We start from the raw sequence: 11,900 nt of genomic DNA, 5'->3' as shown, positions 1-11,900 counted from the left end.
CAAGTTTCCACAGTTGTAAATAAATATCTATCGTACTTCTATTTCGTCTCTCATACTCTAGCCTATACACGAATAACTTTACGTACAGTCGACCAATTTCCCACAATGCACTGCTAACCTCGCTGCCTCCTTTTACTTCCGGCAACTAAACCGAGTGGTTCGAAATGGAACCGTGAGTTTAATTTTCGCTTCATTTTTCTTAAAGATTACAAATAAAAGTTTTATACCTAATTCATAGTTTTTACATCTTTCTAATTTTCCTTATAGGTCACCACAGAAGGGCCCACAACAGTCCGTGCAAGTTTTCGGACGAAAGGTACCCACGTGGTTTTAGATATTGTTAACATGTTACAAATATTTTACATTAACCTAAACACAATAGGTACAACTGAACGTTTTGTTCGGATTTTAATTATTTGTTTTCAGATTTTAATTATTTTTTTCTGAAATGTGCCACTTATATCATGATATAGATCTATTCAACAAACAATTTAACCCCCCCCCCCCCGCTTTCCCAATTAACCCCCCCCCCCCCACCGTAAAGATTAGCACTCGACCCCTCGAGCAACGAACTAAAATGGATGATAATTTTCTTATTTCTAGATGTATTACATAATGTCAAAAGCAGTAATTATCATTCTTCATGGTTTACTGATGAAGTGGTAAGCTCAAACTAAAGTTTATGCAGCACATTTGGCCGATTTTTTAATAAAATTATACATATCTGTGTAAGAAGTGCAATTGAAATCGATGAAAGGGAAAATTTCCAAGATATTTTCATTTATATGTCATTTTTCAATTGGGAAATTTCTCAGGAATGAAGAACAAATATCTTACGGAAATTTAATTGGGAATGTTGACATTTCCTTTCATTCCGAAGTCACTCGGAATACCTTGAACAATATTTTAAAGTTATCATCGAGTTCTGCTGCAAAATTAAGCTCTGTAGACATCACATTTCTTAGCCATGTATAGAAATCTGATAAGCTAAAGGGGGCATTTCTACAAAGAAATATTGGAAATTTTTCATACTTTAGAATGAATATCAATTTGGTAATCAGGTATTTACATGTATAAATGTCGAGTAATCAAGCAAAATGTGAATCGAGGATATCTTGGGGACAGTGAGATGCGACTTCAGATGTGACATTTAATTGAAATCGCTCAGTTATAAAATAAAAATATAATGTTAAAAGAATAAGGTGGTAAATGAATGTGTTAAATATTAACAATAAGATATTAAAATGGTCATAAGTTACATAAGTAAAGGTGAACGAAAATAAAATGATGTCATTAATTGTTCTTTTATAGAAAACTGCTACTGCTGTCGCTCATTGTAAACGTGGAAATGGCCTGATTAAAGTTAATGGACGACCACTGGAGCAGGTTGAACCACAGATCTTAAGATACAAGGTTTGTTGTAGTTATGACTTATTTCTGATGCATGGATCAGGAAGTTATGATGAAATGTGATTCTGCTTACCTCATCTGACAGAACTGATGACAAAATCACAGCGCTCTGAGCTTCTGTTATATTCTTTACTGTAATGCATGCATTGAAATCAATGAACAATTTTATTTGCATCAGCAAGGTCAAGCAATAGAAAAAGAAGTTTTGGGATAAGGAGTCAAGATGGGGTTTATTTTAATGAATATTTAATTAATGTTCAATTTGTGATGAAAGTTTCAAGTCTTTGAATTTGACTGCGTATTAATTGTATTCAGCCAGATATAAATAATTATGTACAGAATGCTCTCTTCTGTATATACTGGTAGCTTTATTCATTGGTTCTGTGACTTGGTGAGCTTCGTGAGATGATGATAGGCTGGTATTTTATTGTATATGAGGGTTAAAAGAGATTTCAAAATAGGGAAAAATAATTTGTAAAAACAAAAAATTCACCCTATCAGCACCTTAAATTTGCTATTAAGACTCCAAACAAGAAATTTTGAATTAGAAAACATAAGTTCCTTTCTTTATAGCAAGGTGAGTGTCTTAGTGAATCAACTTCCAAATTTATAACTTTTTGAATATATAATCAAACTCAAGAATTATGTGAAACAAAAAATTAGGTCTGCATGAGCAACTTATATGATGAATTGTGTTTCTGCTTACCTTCCTGAATTAGAGGTGAGGATATTATCACAGCGCTCTGAAGTTGCTCATATAAATTAAGGATGAATCGGACACCATAATTGGAATGCATATTGTGTCTTGCTTGCAAATGTGTTGTAAATAGGGATGAAATATTTTACTGCTGTAAATTAATTATGTACAAATTAAGTATGAATAATGGAAAACTTATAACAGAATACAGTCTCTCCTGATATACTGGTATTTATGTTAATTTTTTATGGATTCGTACTACAGTATCAACGTGTACTAGTAAAATTGAAGTATTTGAGTAATGAGTATTAGGGTAATGTACTATATACATAATTTGAGAAACTTGCATTAAAATAATACAAAAGTGATAGATATGTCATGACAAATTCTCAGTGTACTACAATATATGGCTTGCATTGCATAGTTACACCCGTCCTTTGATAACGTGTATCATCAACAATCTTCCAAAACTTTAAACTTTGTTTACAATCAAGGTTTTAAACTACTGAAATATCCATTGCCAAATCCCAATTTTGAATCTGAGCAACTTATATGATGAATTGTGTTTCTGCTTACCTTGTCTGAATTAAAGGTGACGATATTATCACAGCGCTCTGAAGTTGCTCTTTTTTTGTCAAGTCTTTTCTTTGAAGATATTTATGTATATATTTATACTGTACAACCAAGCCACTAATGCGGTAAACTGTTTTGACTGTGTGTTTTACAGCTCCAGGAGCCCATCCTGCTGCTGGGTAAGGAGAAGTTTGCTGGGGTGGACATCAGAGTGCGCGTCCGAGGGGGTGGTCATGTGGCCCAGGTCTACGGTATGTAGTCATTAGTCACTACATATCATTGATAACTAGCTAGTTAGTCTCTTACTGGTATAGGGATCTAGCTTATAATTGGAAATGATAAATAAACCAGATTTTTAAATTTTTTTTTTTTTTTTACAAAATCAGATGGTTAGGAAATTGCAAACAAAATAAAGGTACTTTTATTTGTGATATTTTACTTGGATCACCAAATACAATTTCTTATATAGATATATATATGTACTTTATTATTGATGAATAAATAAAACAAGAAATAATCATGGCAAATACTAGTATTTCATTTTGAACCAGAAAATTGAAAACAAACCTTAGATTGATATAACTGACATTTGAAATGGATATACACTGTATAACTAAAATGAACACTATCCAGTTATGGTACAATGAGAATTGACTTTGATAAAATGAAAAAAAAAGAGTGTTCAATTTTGCAAAGGCAATGCATTTTGACAATTTTATATTCATGGGAGCAAATCTCTTGATTTTTTAAAATTCAAAATATTTCTCTATTCTTTAATTTATTATGTTACCAATTTTTCTTCATGTTTATTGGTTGGAGTAAGAATTATAAAAAATATCTTTGTTTTTTTTACAGCTATTAGACAGGCTATCTCCAAGTCTTTGGTAGCTTATTACCAGAAATGTAAGTAAAATATAAGCCAACAGTAACTTAAACATTTTTATGTAAGATGATAAAATTTGTATAAATGTTTTCCATTTGAAGACTGAATTATGTGATATGTTTAAAAGAGTGAACATTTTCTTCAGAGCCACAAGTTCACTTATTTCGGTTAATTTTTTTTACTGACATAGGCTACCAGTTTACATAAATTGTTTGATCTTTCGTCATATGTTCTTGGTTTGTACATGTACCATTGTGATAGAGAACAGTTTATGTGGAAAGTATTAGACAGATTTTAAAAATAAAATTACAGATGGTACAAATTTTAGCAAACTTTATTACGATTATTACAACAACCAAAAAACTATATTGATATTTTAGATGTTGATGAGGCCTCCAAGAAAGAGATTAAGGATGTCCTGATCAGCTACGACAGAACTCTGTTGGTCGCTGACCCCAGACGATGCGAGCCCAAGAAGTTTGGAGGTCCCGGCGCTCGTGCCCGCTACCAGAAATCTTACCGTTAATCTGGTCATTAAATTGTAAATTGACACTTCACTCAGAGTTTTGTTATTTTTTTCATTATTTGAGGAGGAAGAAGAAATGGGTTGTAAATGCGAATTTTAAGCAACAAATGTATATAATAAAACTAATATGCATATTGATAAAAGCAACAAAAAATAAATGAGCACAATATAAATACCATATTTGTGTGCCATAAATTGTATAGTTTTAAGAATAGGAGGAACTAGCTCTATGGCAATTCAATCTGATTTTTCCCGTAGAGCCACAAAACTAGACGGGGAAGTGAGTTCAACCCTCCTCTGAAAAATTCAAACTTACTAAATTCACGTAGTAAAATTAAAAGAAATAGGCCTTAGCCCCCTCCCGGCAAACAAATTGTCCTTTGGACCCCCCTTGAAAAATTTTCTGGTTCCGCGCATGGACCTGCAACTATTTCGTTGATAGTTAAGTAATGGAAACGTTTCCGATTTTTAAGAAACACGAGTTGCGTCAGTTTAAACATTGAACGCTTATATAGCATATTGTTTTGGTCTGCTCATAGGCAAACTGCAACTGCCTCCCATGAAGAGATATAGCGCACATTTTGATGATAATCTAATTTAGACTTGCAAGATTTTTGTATCGAAGAGAAGCGAATTTACAAGTCTAGTTTCATTTTTAATTAGATTGCGCAATAAACATCTTTTATATCTTTGATTGAATTGGAACAACACAATAACATGCATGGCTTCAAGTGGCTTACCGGTTAATTCAATGACATACATGTACATATAACATCAATTAACCTCGCCGGTATCATGTGTGGTATAGTTGACGAGTATGCTTTAAAAACACGTTTGAAGCTGTTTGATTGAACCTGGTCTTCATAATGAAAATTAACAGAAGATTTAAAGGGGCATGGTCACGATTTTGGTTAAATTCTATTTTTCTGGCTTTATTATTTACAATGCTTTAGGAATGCATTTCTAACGATCAAATGAAAATTGAGATTTAGTAGTAGAGTTATAAGCAAGATACATTGCTCACAAATCTCCGTCATTTAAACAACGCTGGTGTCCAGTTTTTGTTTACATGAGTTCAATATACCAGTAAAAAATCTTTTTCAAGCTGATTTGTCTATGTTCTTCATTTTCAGCAACAAAAAACCCAGTTCCTAACGTTTAACACATTCATTTTAGGTCTAAAACTGGAATTTTCACTTCAACATTCAAAATGTAAACAAAAGCTTTGTTGACGTAGCAAAGAATAGTTAGCTCTGTAACTCAATTGTAACTCAACGAATTACACTAAAATTTTGGTTGCCTAATAAAGAGCCTTACTGAAGCAAAATCGGAAGAAAAATTGGAAGAATAATTTTTGACCAAAATCATGACCATGGCCCTTTAAAGTAAAACTACAATTTCCAGACAATTTCAAAATTTATTTGAAATTCCTGTACAATGTACTGAGAACGTGTTATACAAAGCAGATACATGTACAAGTATACAGTACGCAAGGATAAGGAATAGACTACAGGTATGTTAATAAAGATCATATGAATACTAAAATACTCCCACCATCATCATTTAATTAATCATTTATAAAGCATTGTGGATATACATGTACATGTCATATATAATGCACGCGATCAATTGTCATTATTGAATAGACCGGGTATATCATAGACATTATTAACAGAATTATATAATTATATACGAGCCTCACAATAGTGTATATTTAATTGTTTTTTGCATTTCAAAATGTGTAAAGAGTTGGTCATTGTTCATTTCATAGACATTTTCAACACTAGTCCAGTTGCATTAGGAATAATCCCGGCATGGCGTCTGTAATATTGAAATGGATCCGTTTTTGGTTCTATCCATACATGGCACACTTAACTTCCGCATTCATCGGCGTCTTTGCTGGACAGTTGAATGCTGTTGAGAACTCCTTAATCTGTGCTAAGGCACTGTTTGTTCTGCAAAATAATGTTTCAATAAATTATTTTACAGCAATTAAACATTGAACCAAGGCATATAAAGTAAAAATCGAAACATCTTTAATTTAAATCCACTAACTTTTATACCTACCTAATGTCCTCTGACACCAATCCTCGGACGGCATTGTAATAGCCAACATTGTCATTTCGGTTGTAGCAGCTAGCCTGAAAATTGCATACAATGGCAAGATCTTTAAATGGTCTTTCAATTAATTTTATTCACACCAAATTTTTAAATAGAACTAAATGTCCAAAAAATATTTTAATTTTTAGAATTTTAGAAATTAACCTCAAACTGTTAATTGTGCTTAAGGTAGATACTATCATGCAATTTTCTAAGGATTGTACCTGCGCATACGAAACAAAGAACATCTGTTTAACAGTAGAATCTCTCTCTCTCTCTCTCTCTCTCTCTCTCTCTCTCTCTCTCTCTCTCTCTCTCTCTCTCCTCTCTCTCTCTCTCTATATATATATAGTATACGACAAGAAAGTGCTAGCTTTGGTTGACGCGTGCATTTACATCTTGTATACCTGCGCATATGAGACAAAGAACATCTGGTCGTTGGTCAGGCCTAATCCAGGAGCCAGTTTCTCTCCACCGTTCTTCTGAACCCATTTTTTGTAAGCCTTCAAAACAAAATTACAATCTCCTTTTGGTTCAAGGCATATTACTAGTAAGTTCCTAATATTCTTTGATTAATGAAAAAGTAATCCTTATTCATACTATATTTTAATTAATTTTTAATTACTTTATATGCTATCTGGACTCCGCTAGTTTCAGCCATCGCTTCTGCCGACCATCTTAAACCATTTACTGGCACCTGGCCATACATGTAGAAATATGTAATATATGGGAAATGCAAGGCTCTTGGGTTAACCCATAAATTATTAATTTTCTCTTTTAGAAGTGTTGTAAATGACTTCAAAATGGAAAACTATGATATAAAATTTAAAGTAGTTTCGGAACACAGATATTTTTATCTTATGTTCCAGGACAATACTACGAACCTTGACAGGAATGGTCTGTCCTGGGATGGTGAATGGACCCATGCTCTGGTTGTTGTAGTAGTTCTCCACACACTTCTTGGCATCTTTCCACTTGTTGGTCGTCTGGTTGCTCCACCAATCCTCATGGACGCCTTCCACATTGTAGTGCCCTCCTACAGATCATACAAATATTCCTTGTATTGATACAAGTTCTAAATTAATTTAAAAATGCATTGTTCATATGAACTGGTACGAAATAAAATAAAACAAAATTATAAATTCCTATGCAAAGTATTAAGCATGTGATAGGGGCAATTTGACAACTTACTTTTAATAATGTATACGGTAAATTAAGAAAAATAGTAAAAAATCCTCACTATTATAATAACATGAAGGTTTGATCAGTTAATGAATAAAATTATTCTTTTTTAAACAAAAAGAAAAAATAAAGAAATTGGTTTTATCACTGAATCCTACTGTGAAAATCAATCTATGAGAACCAAATACCTGAGTGATCGATGCCATGGACAAGATGGTGAGCTATAACGCTTCCCATAGAGCCAAAGTTCATGAAGTGAGGGAGCGTGTAGTCGTAGAACGGGAACTGAAGGAGTCCGGCGGGCACCAGCAGCTCGTTCCAGGGGTTGTAGTAAGACATGAAGGTGTCGTACGTCCGGTACACCCACTCCTCTTCTTTGTTCACGTGGTTCTTCAGTTTCTTGTTCCACGACTTCTGGATGTAGTTGTTCACGCTCAGGAGGTTTCCGAAATAGTCATACTGGTCCACGTTGAGCTGAAGTTTTTGAGAGGTTTGGTCGTGAAAAATGGAAATGTAGTGTGGTTGGAATTTAAAACAGAGAACACGATGTTTTTTGTGATAACCATTTGCAAGTAAGAATTTTTGTTTATTCGAGTAATTTTCACATTGTGAAAGAAAAGGATAGTAGAGTTATTGGTATTTGTAAAAATGTTTTTGTTAAAACTAGATTTTATTTACATTATGACACTTACACTACTGTACAGGTTGTCCATGGCCGCGTCGTTCATCATAAAATCTGGATAGCCAAGTTTGTCCAAGCTTCCTTGCATCTGTCAATCACACTCTAACATTATCACACACAGCTTATAGTTTTATATTATACCAGTAGTTTTAATTGGTATGGAACAATTTGAAATTTCAATGAGAGTATTAAATATTTAAATTATATCATCTCTTTCATCATTTTCAAATTGTAAAATTTAAAGTAAAAGCACTCTCAAATTTCTGAAAACGAAAAGCTGTAAAATCGTCACTTGGAATCAGACTGAAGATATACAGATGAAACACTGATGAATTACTGTACACCATATCAATAGCGAAAAGTGTATTGAATACGGTCGAGCCTCCTTATTTTGACACATTTATTTCCAATAAATTAAGAATATGGATAAATAAATCACGTATCGATGTTAGAATATCAAATATCACGTCAAAAACTAACCAATTTTCTTTAAACTTTGTCCTAGAGGTGATCGTTTACAACGTAAAAGGCAAGGCGATAAACAGCATAACCATGATACATAATCTCACCTTAGATTTTGCTCTGGCTTTTGTAGCACCATCCATGAACGTGTTTTGCATGGTGCTGTCAATCAGAGCCTCCTTTACATAGTCCAGAATCTCATGAGCCTGCGCAACAAAAAAATGAGAATGGAAAAAAGAGGTCAAAGTTTTACAGAAAAGACACAGTGAAAATATAAACTCACCTTTTCCTTATTTTTATCGGCAAAATGGTCCCTAACATACATAGAACTAAGCGCGTCTCCAAAGTACCGATCCATGTTTTGGAAACAGTAAAGCCAGGTTCCCAGGAACTGCGGGATACCGTACTTATCTACGTAGAACTCACGGTTGGCGTGGACGTACTCCCAGGAAAGTTCCGTTTCATAGCGGTCTATCAACTTCCAGACCAGGTAGTTGTTCAACATTCTGTCACGTGGTATACAGGCATGTTTTCAACATACGGTTGTATGGTCATTTTACATACTTTAGAGTAAACATCAAATGGCGATATTGCATGACTGTATAAAATAACTAAAATTTAATTGATATATTATCTATCGCCTACCAAACTATATATTACATCATCTTTTGTCCCCTTAATTATATGTTCATTACTATATCGCTCAACACAAGTTTACGTTAAAAGATTTATTTATTTCATTACCAAATCACTAACTGAAAAGTAATGCTTACATAATTCAACATTAATTTCAAAAATTATTTTAAATTTACATTTATAAACAAACTTTATATACTTTCTCATTGGGATTAAAGTGTTATTGCAAACAATACTCTCTCATTGTCCCTTTAATAATAACCCAAATAACAAGTTGCATTATTTAATTGTTTCATGTGTAACTAAATTAAAAATCCAAAATACCTAGTTTTATTGGCCCCCAAAGACCCTATCATCTCATTCATCTTTTTCAACCAATCAGCTTCCCGTAAAACAACTTTTGTTGACGGACCAACATTGGCGTCGTTAAACATGTATTGGATATGGGTGGCGAAGTCAATCTAAAAAGATGGAGATTATGCTACAGTTTGTGTTCTAATTAGTACCGGTATGTCTTTTACATTTTAATGGACTAACAGGCTGATACAACACCCACCTCTGTACCAAGCATGGTATTGAGGTCAGATATAGACACCCTCTTCTCGTAAGCGTGGGGGTCTGACGTTGGCTTTGTGTTCTTCGTGATCTGAAGTTTTTTTACGACTAAAAGTTACAACACATGGAAAACACTGTCTTATATAGATATCAAAAATATATAGATGGAAACATTGTTATTTATGAATAAGATAACATTGTTCTTTTAAAAACATGGAAATATTGTACTATTTGATGCAAAAGAAATACGTAAATTACATGTATTAGTATATGAAAACATTACAAAATACTCGTATTGTTTATTTTCACATCTTTATAAAATCATTAATAATTATTTACAATCTGTTTTTACAATATCAGATTTCACACGTACGTACATTGGCTAGATTCATTTCTATGGTGAAGGCGTCATTGATAAAGGTCTCTATACGTGCGTTTTTTGTATTGTTGTCCAAAGTTATATTCGAATCTCTGACGAGGAAATTCGCAAGACGCATCATGAATGTTTTCATATCGTTTCTGTACTGAAGAAACAAACTTAAGAAATTAGAGTTATTTGATTTTTAGTTGTATATTGGCAAAAATATCACCAGTAATACTTTAACAAAAAATCACTTAATAATAAATATTGCAAAACGTAACGCATTTTAGTGGTCTTATACAGCTGACTGCAAAGAATCTTATGTAAGAAATGTAATAAAATTGCATTTAGGTACATTATCACATAAAACTTAAAAAACGGAACAGATGAACAATATTAGTTTATCATATAGCTGAAATTATAAGTTTATTTTAAAAATAGTTAAAAAACGAATATTGTCAGATTTTACTCCGCAAAAATTAAGGAAAACCAATAACTCTAACCAACCTTTTCAGTTAAAGGTTCCGTATAGTAATACCAATACATTGACATACCAGCGTAGTCCAACTGCCAAAAAAGTATTCAGAAAATTCAATTTGTAAACGTGAAAAATTTGAAACAAATTGACAACTGAATAAGTTTGAATGAAGATCTGATTACCTCGATGACTCTCCTATGCCAGTCATACCAGTCGGTGACCACCCGGAACGTGTAGAAAGCCGCCGTCCAGTAATCGACCGAGACCTTCCGAAAGGCATTGTGGAAATCAAAGGAGTTGTTGTTGAAGGTTCCGAGTACATACCAGCCTCCAATGTTATTTATTACCCTAGTGATCAAAGGCGATCCCTTAGCACGCTCTTTCCGGTAAGTATCAGTGCACGACGAAAAATAGTGCTTCAACTTCCGCTCCGTGGAATAGTCCTGGCTACGGACGATGGGGGATTCAAGAATTTTCTTGAGTTTCTCTTCATTATGGTAATACATATTTCTGTACACGGTTCTCGAAGAAGTTTCGGGATCCAAAGGATTTTCAATCTTGAAACGCCCACAAGCATATTTATAGAAATTATCACAGGGCTTGACAGAAGTATTCAGATTGGAAACTACATAGGACGCGCTTTTAAGACATGGAGGGGATACACATAACTGGTTTTGACCAACTTGAGCGCTTGTGGACGGTGAATTTGAACCATTGTCTACGCCAGAACTAACCATTGATCCTAATATTATGCACACAGTAACAGCCAAAAACGCAACCAGTCCTAAAGCGATTTCAGTTACACGAAAAGTGAAGCTTCGAATGGAGATTTCGGGCACAGTGGGAAACCTCTCGGTCGATTTTCCGAACTCTGCGTAGTTTTCTGTCATGATGTCCACATAAATGTTTTCTTCCGTGGAATTGGCTGCAGCGCTGGAAACCCCTGATGCGATCACAACCGAAGAAGCCACTTTGCTAAAGATCAGTTTAAAAGACCTTTCTCCCCACAATGCTGCAGAGAGAACCGCTCGCTATTTCGTCTTACACCCTGCAGTTTGGGAGTCTGACTGATGAATTGGAGAAGCTGTGTTCTAATGTTGACTTTATTTGTTATTATAAAATTCGAATGAATATTGGGTATAGATATGAGCTAAATTATTCAAGTAACTGACGACTTCAAGATAGAACACGGTTTATGAGTTTTCTGACTGGTAGATGGTGGAACAGAATGGTAGCTTATTTAGATCATTTATGTATATACATACCCTTAATATCGAATCATTTTGTTAGATATGTTGTATTTTTGTAATAGAAAAAAGTGCGGATGGCAATCTCTAACTGGTTAACCGTTTACT

At 33.8% G+C, this 11,900-nt stretch overlaps 2 protein-coding genes across 2 annotated transcripts; one reads left to right on the top strand and one right to left on the bottom strand.

The window, feature by feature from the left end:
• The first annotated feature begins 63 nt into the window (after window positions 1-63).
• Window positions 64-4,120, top strand: LOC105344628 (small ribosomal subunit protein uS9). Its single transcript, XM_011452440.4, has 6 exons — window positions 64-172; window positions 268-316; window positions 1,312-1,413; window positions 2,835-2,931; window positions 3,536-3,583; window positions 3,944-4,120. Exons 1-6 carry the CDS (start codon window positions 165-167, stop codon window positions 4,087-4,089), a joined length of 450 nt encoding a protein of 149 aa, XP_011450742.3. The 5' UTR covers window positions 64-164; the 3' UTR covers window positions 4,090-4,120.
• A 1,372-nt stretch (window positions 4,121-5,492) lies between these two features.
• LOC105344630 (endothelin-converting enzyme 1) lies at window positions 5,493-11,642 on the bottom strand. Its single transcript, XM_066084418.1, has 14 exons — window positions 10,728-11,642; window positions 10,575-10,634; window positions 10,084-10,230; window positions 9,708-9,797; window positions 9,476-9,612; window positions 8,799-9,021; window positions 8,623-8,721; window positions 8,064-8,141; window positions 7,560-7,845; window positions 7,074-7,225; window positions 6,815-6,886; window positions 6,597-6,692; window positions 6,157-6,230; window positions 5,493-6,044 (listed from the first exon to the last, which is right to left on the bottom strand). Exons 1-14 carry the CDS (start codon window positions 11,433-11,435, stop codon window positions 5,942-5,944), a joined length of 2,325 nt encoding a protein of 774 aa, XP_065940490.1. The 5' UTR covers window positions 11,436-11,642; the 3' UTR covers window positions 5,493-5,941.
• Window positions 11,643-11,900: the final 258 nt, after the last annotated feature.

This window comes from Magallana gigas, chromosome 5, assembly GCF_963853765.1.
Source record: "Magallana gigas chromosome 5, xbMagGiga1.1, whole genome shotgun sequence".
NCBI classification, from domain to species: domain Eukaryota; kingdom Metazoa; phylum Mollusca; class Bivalvia; order Ostreida; family Ostreidae; genus Magallana; species Magallana gigas.
The sequence above is the reverse complement of the archived record's forward strand: the minus strand, read 5'-3'. Positions and strand labels throughout refer to the sequence as shown.

Bases quoted from the DNA above. Each gene is read 5' to 3' on its own strand.
- LOC105344628 (XM_011452440.4), top strand. The intron at 317-1,311 runs GTACCCACGTGG...GTTCTTTTATAG, and splicing joins TGCAAGTTTTCGGACGAAAG to AAAACTGCTACTGCTGTCGC. The intron at 1,414-2,834 runs GTTTGTTGTAGT...TGTGTTTTACAG, and splicing joins CACAGATCTTAAGATACAAG to CTCCAGGAGCCCATCCTGCT.
- LOC105344630 (XM_066084418.1), bottom strand. From the start codon at position 11,435: ATGACAGAAAACTACGCAGAGTTCGGAAAATCGACCGAGAGGTTTCCC. The intron at 8,142-8,622 runs GTGAGATTATGT...TGTGATTGACAG, and splicing joins AAGCCAGAGCAAAATCTAAG to ATGCAAGGAAGCTTGGACAA. The intron at 6,231-6,596 runs GTATACAAGATG...TGCAATTTTCAG, and splicing joins TCTTTGTCTCATATGCGCAG to GCTAGCTGCTACAACCGAAA.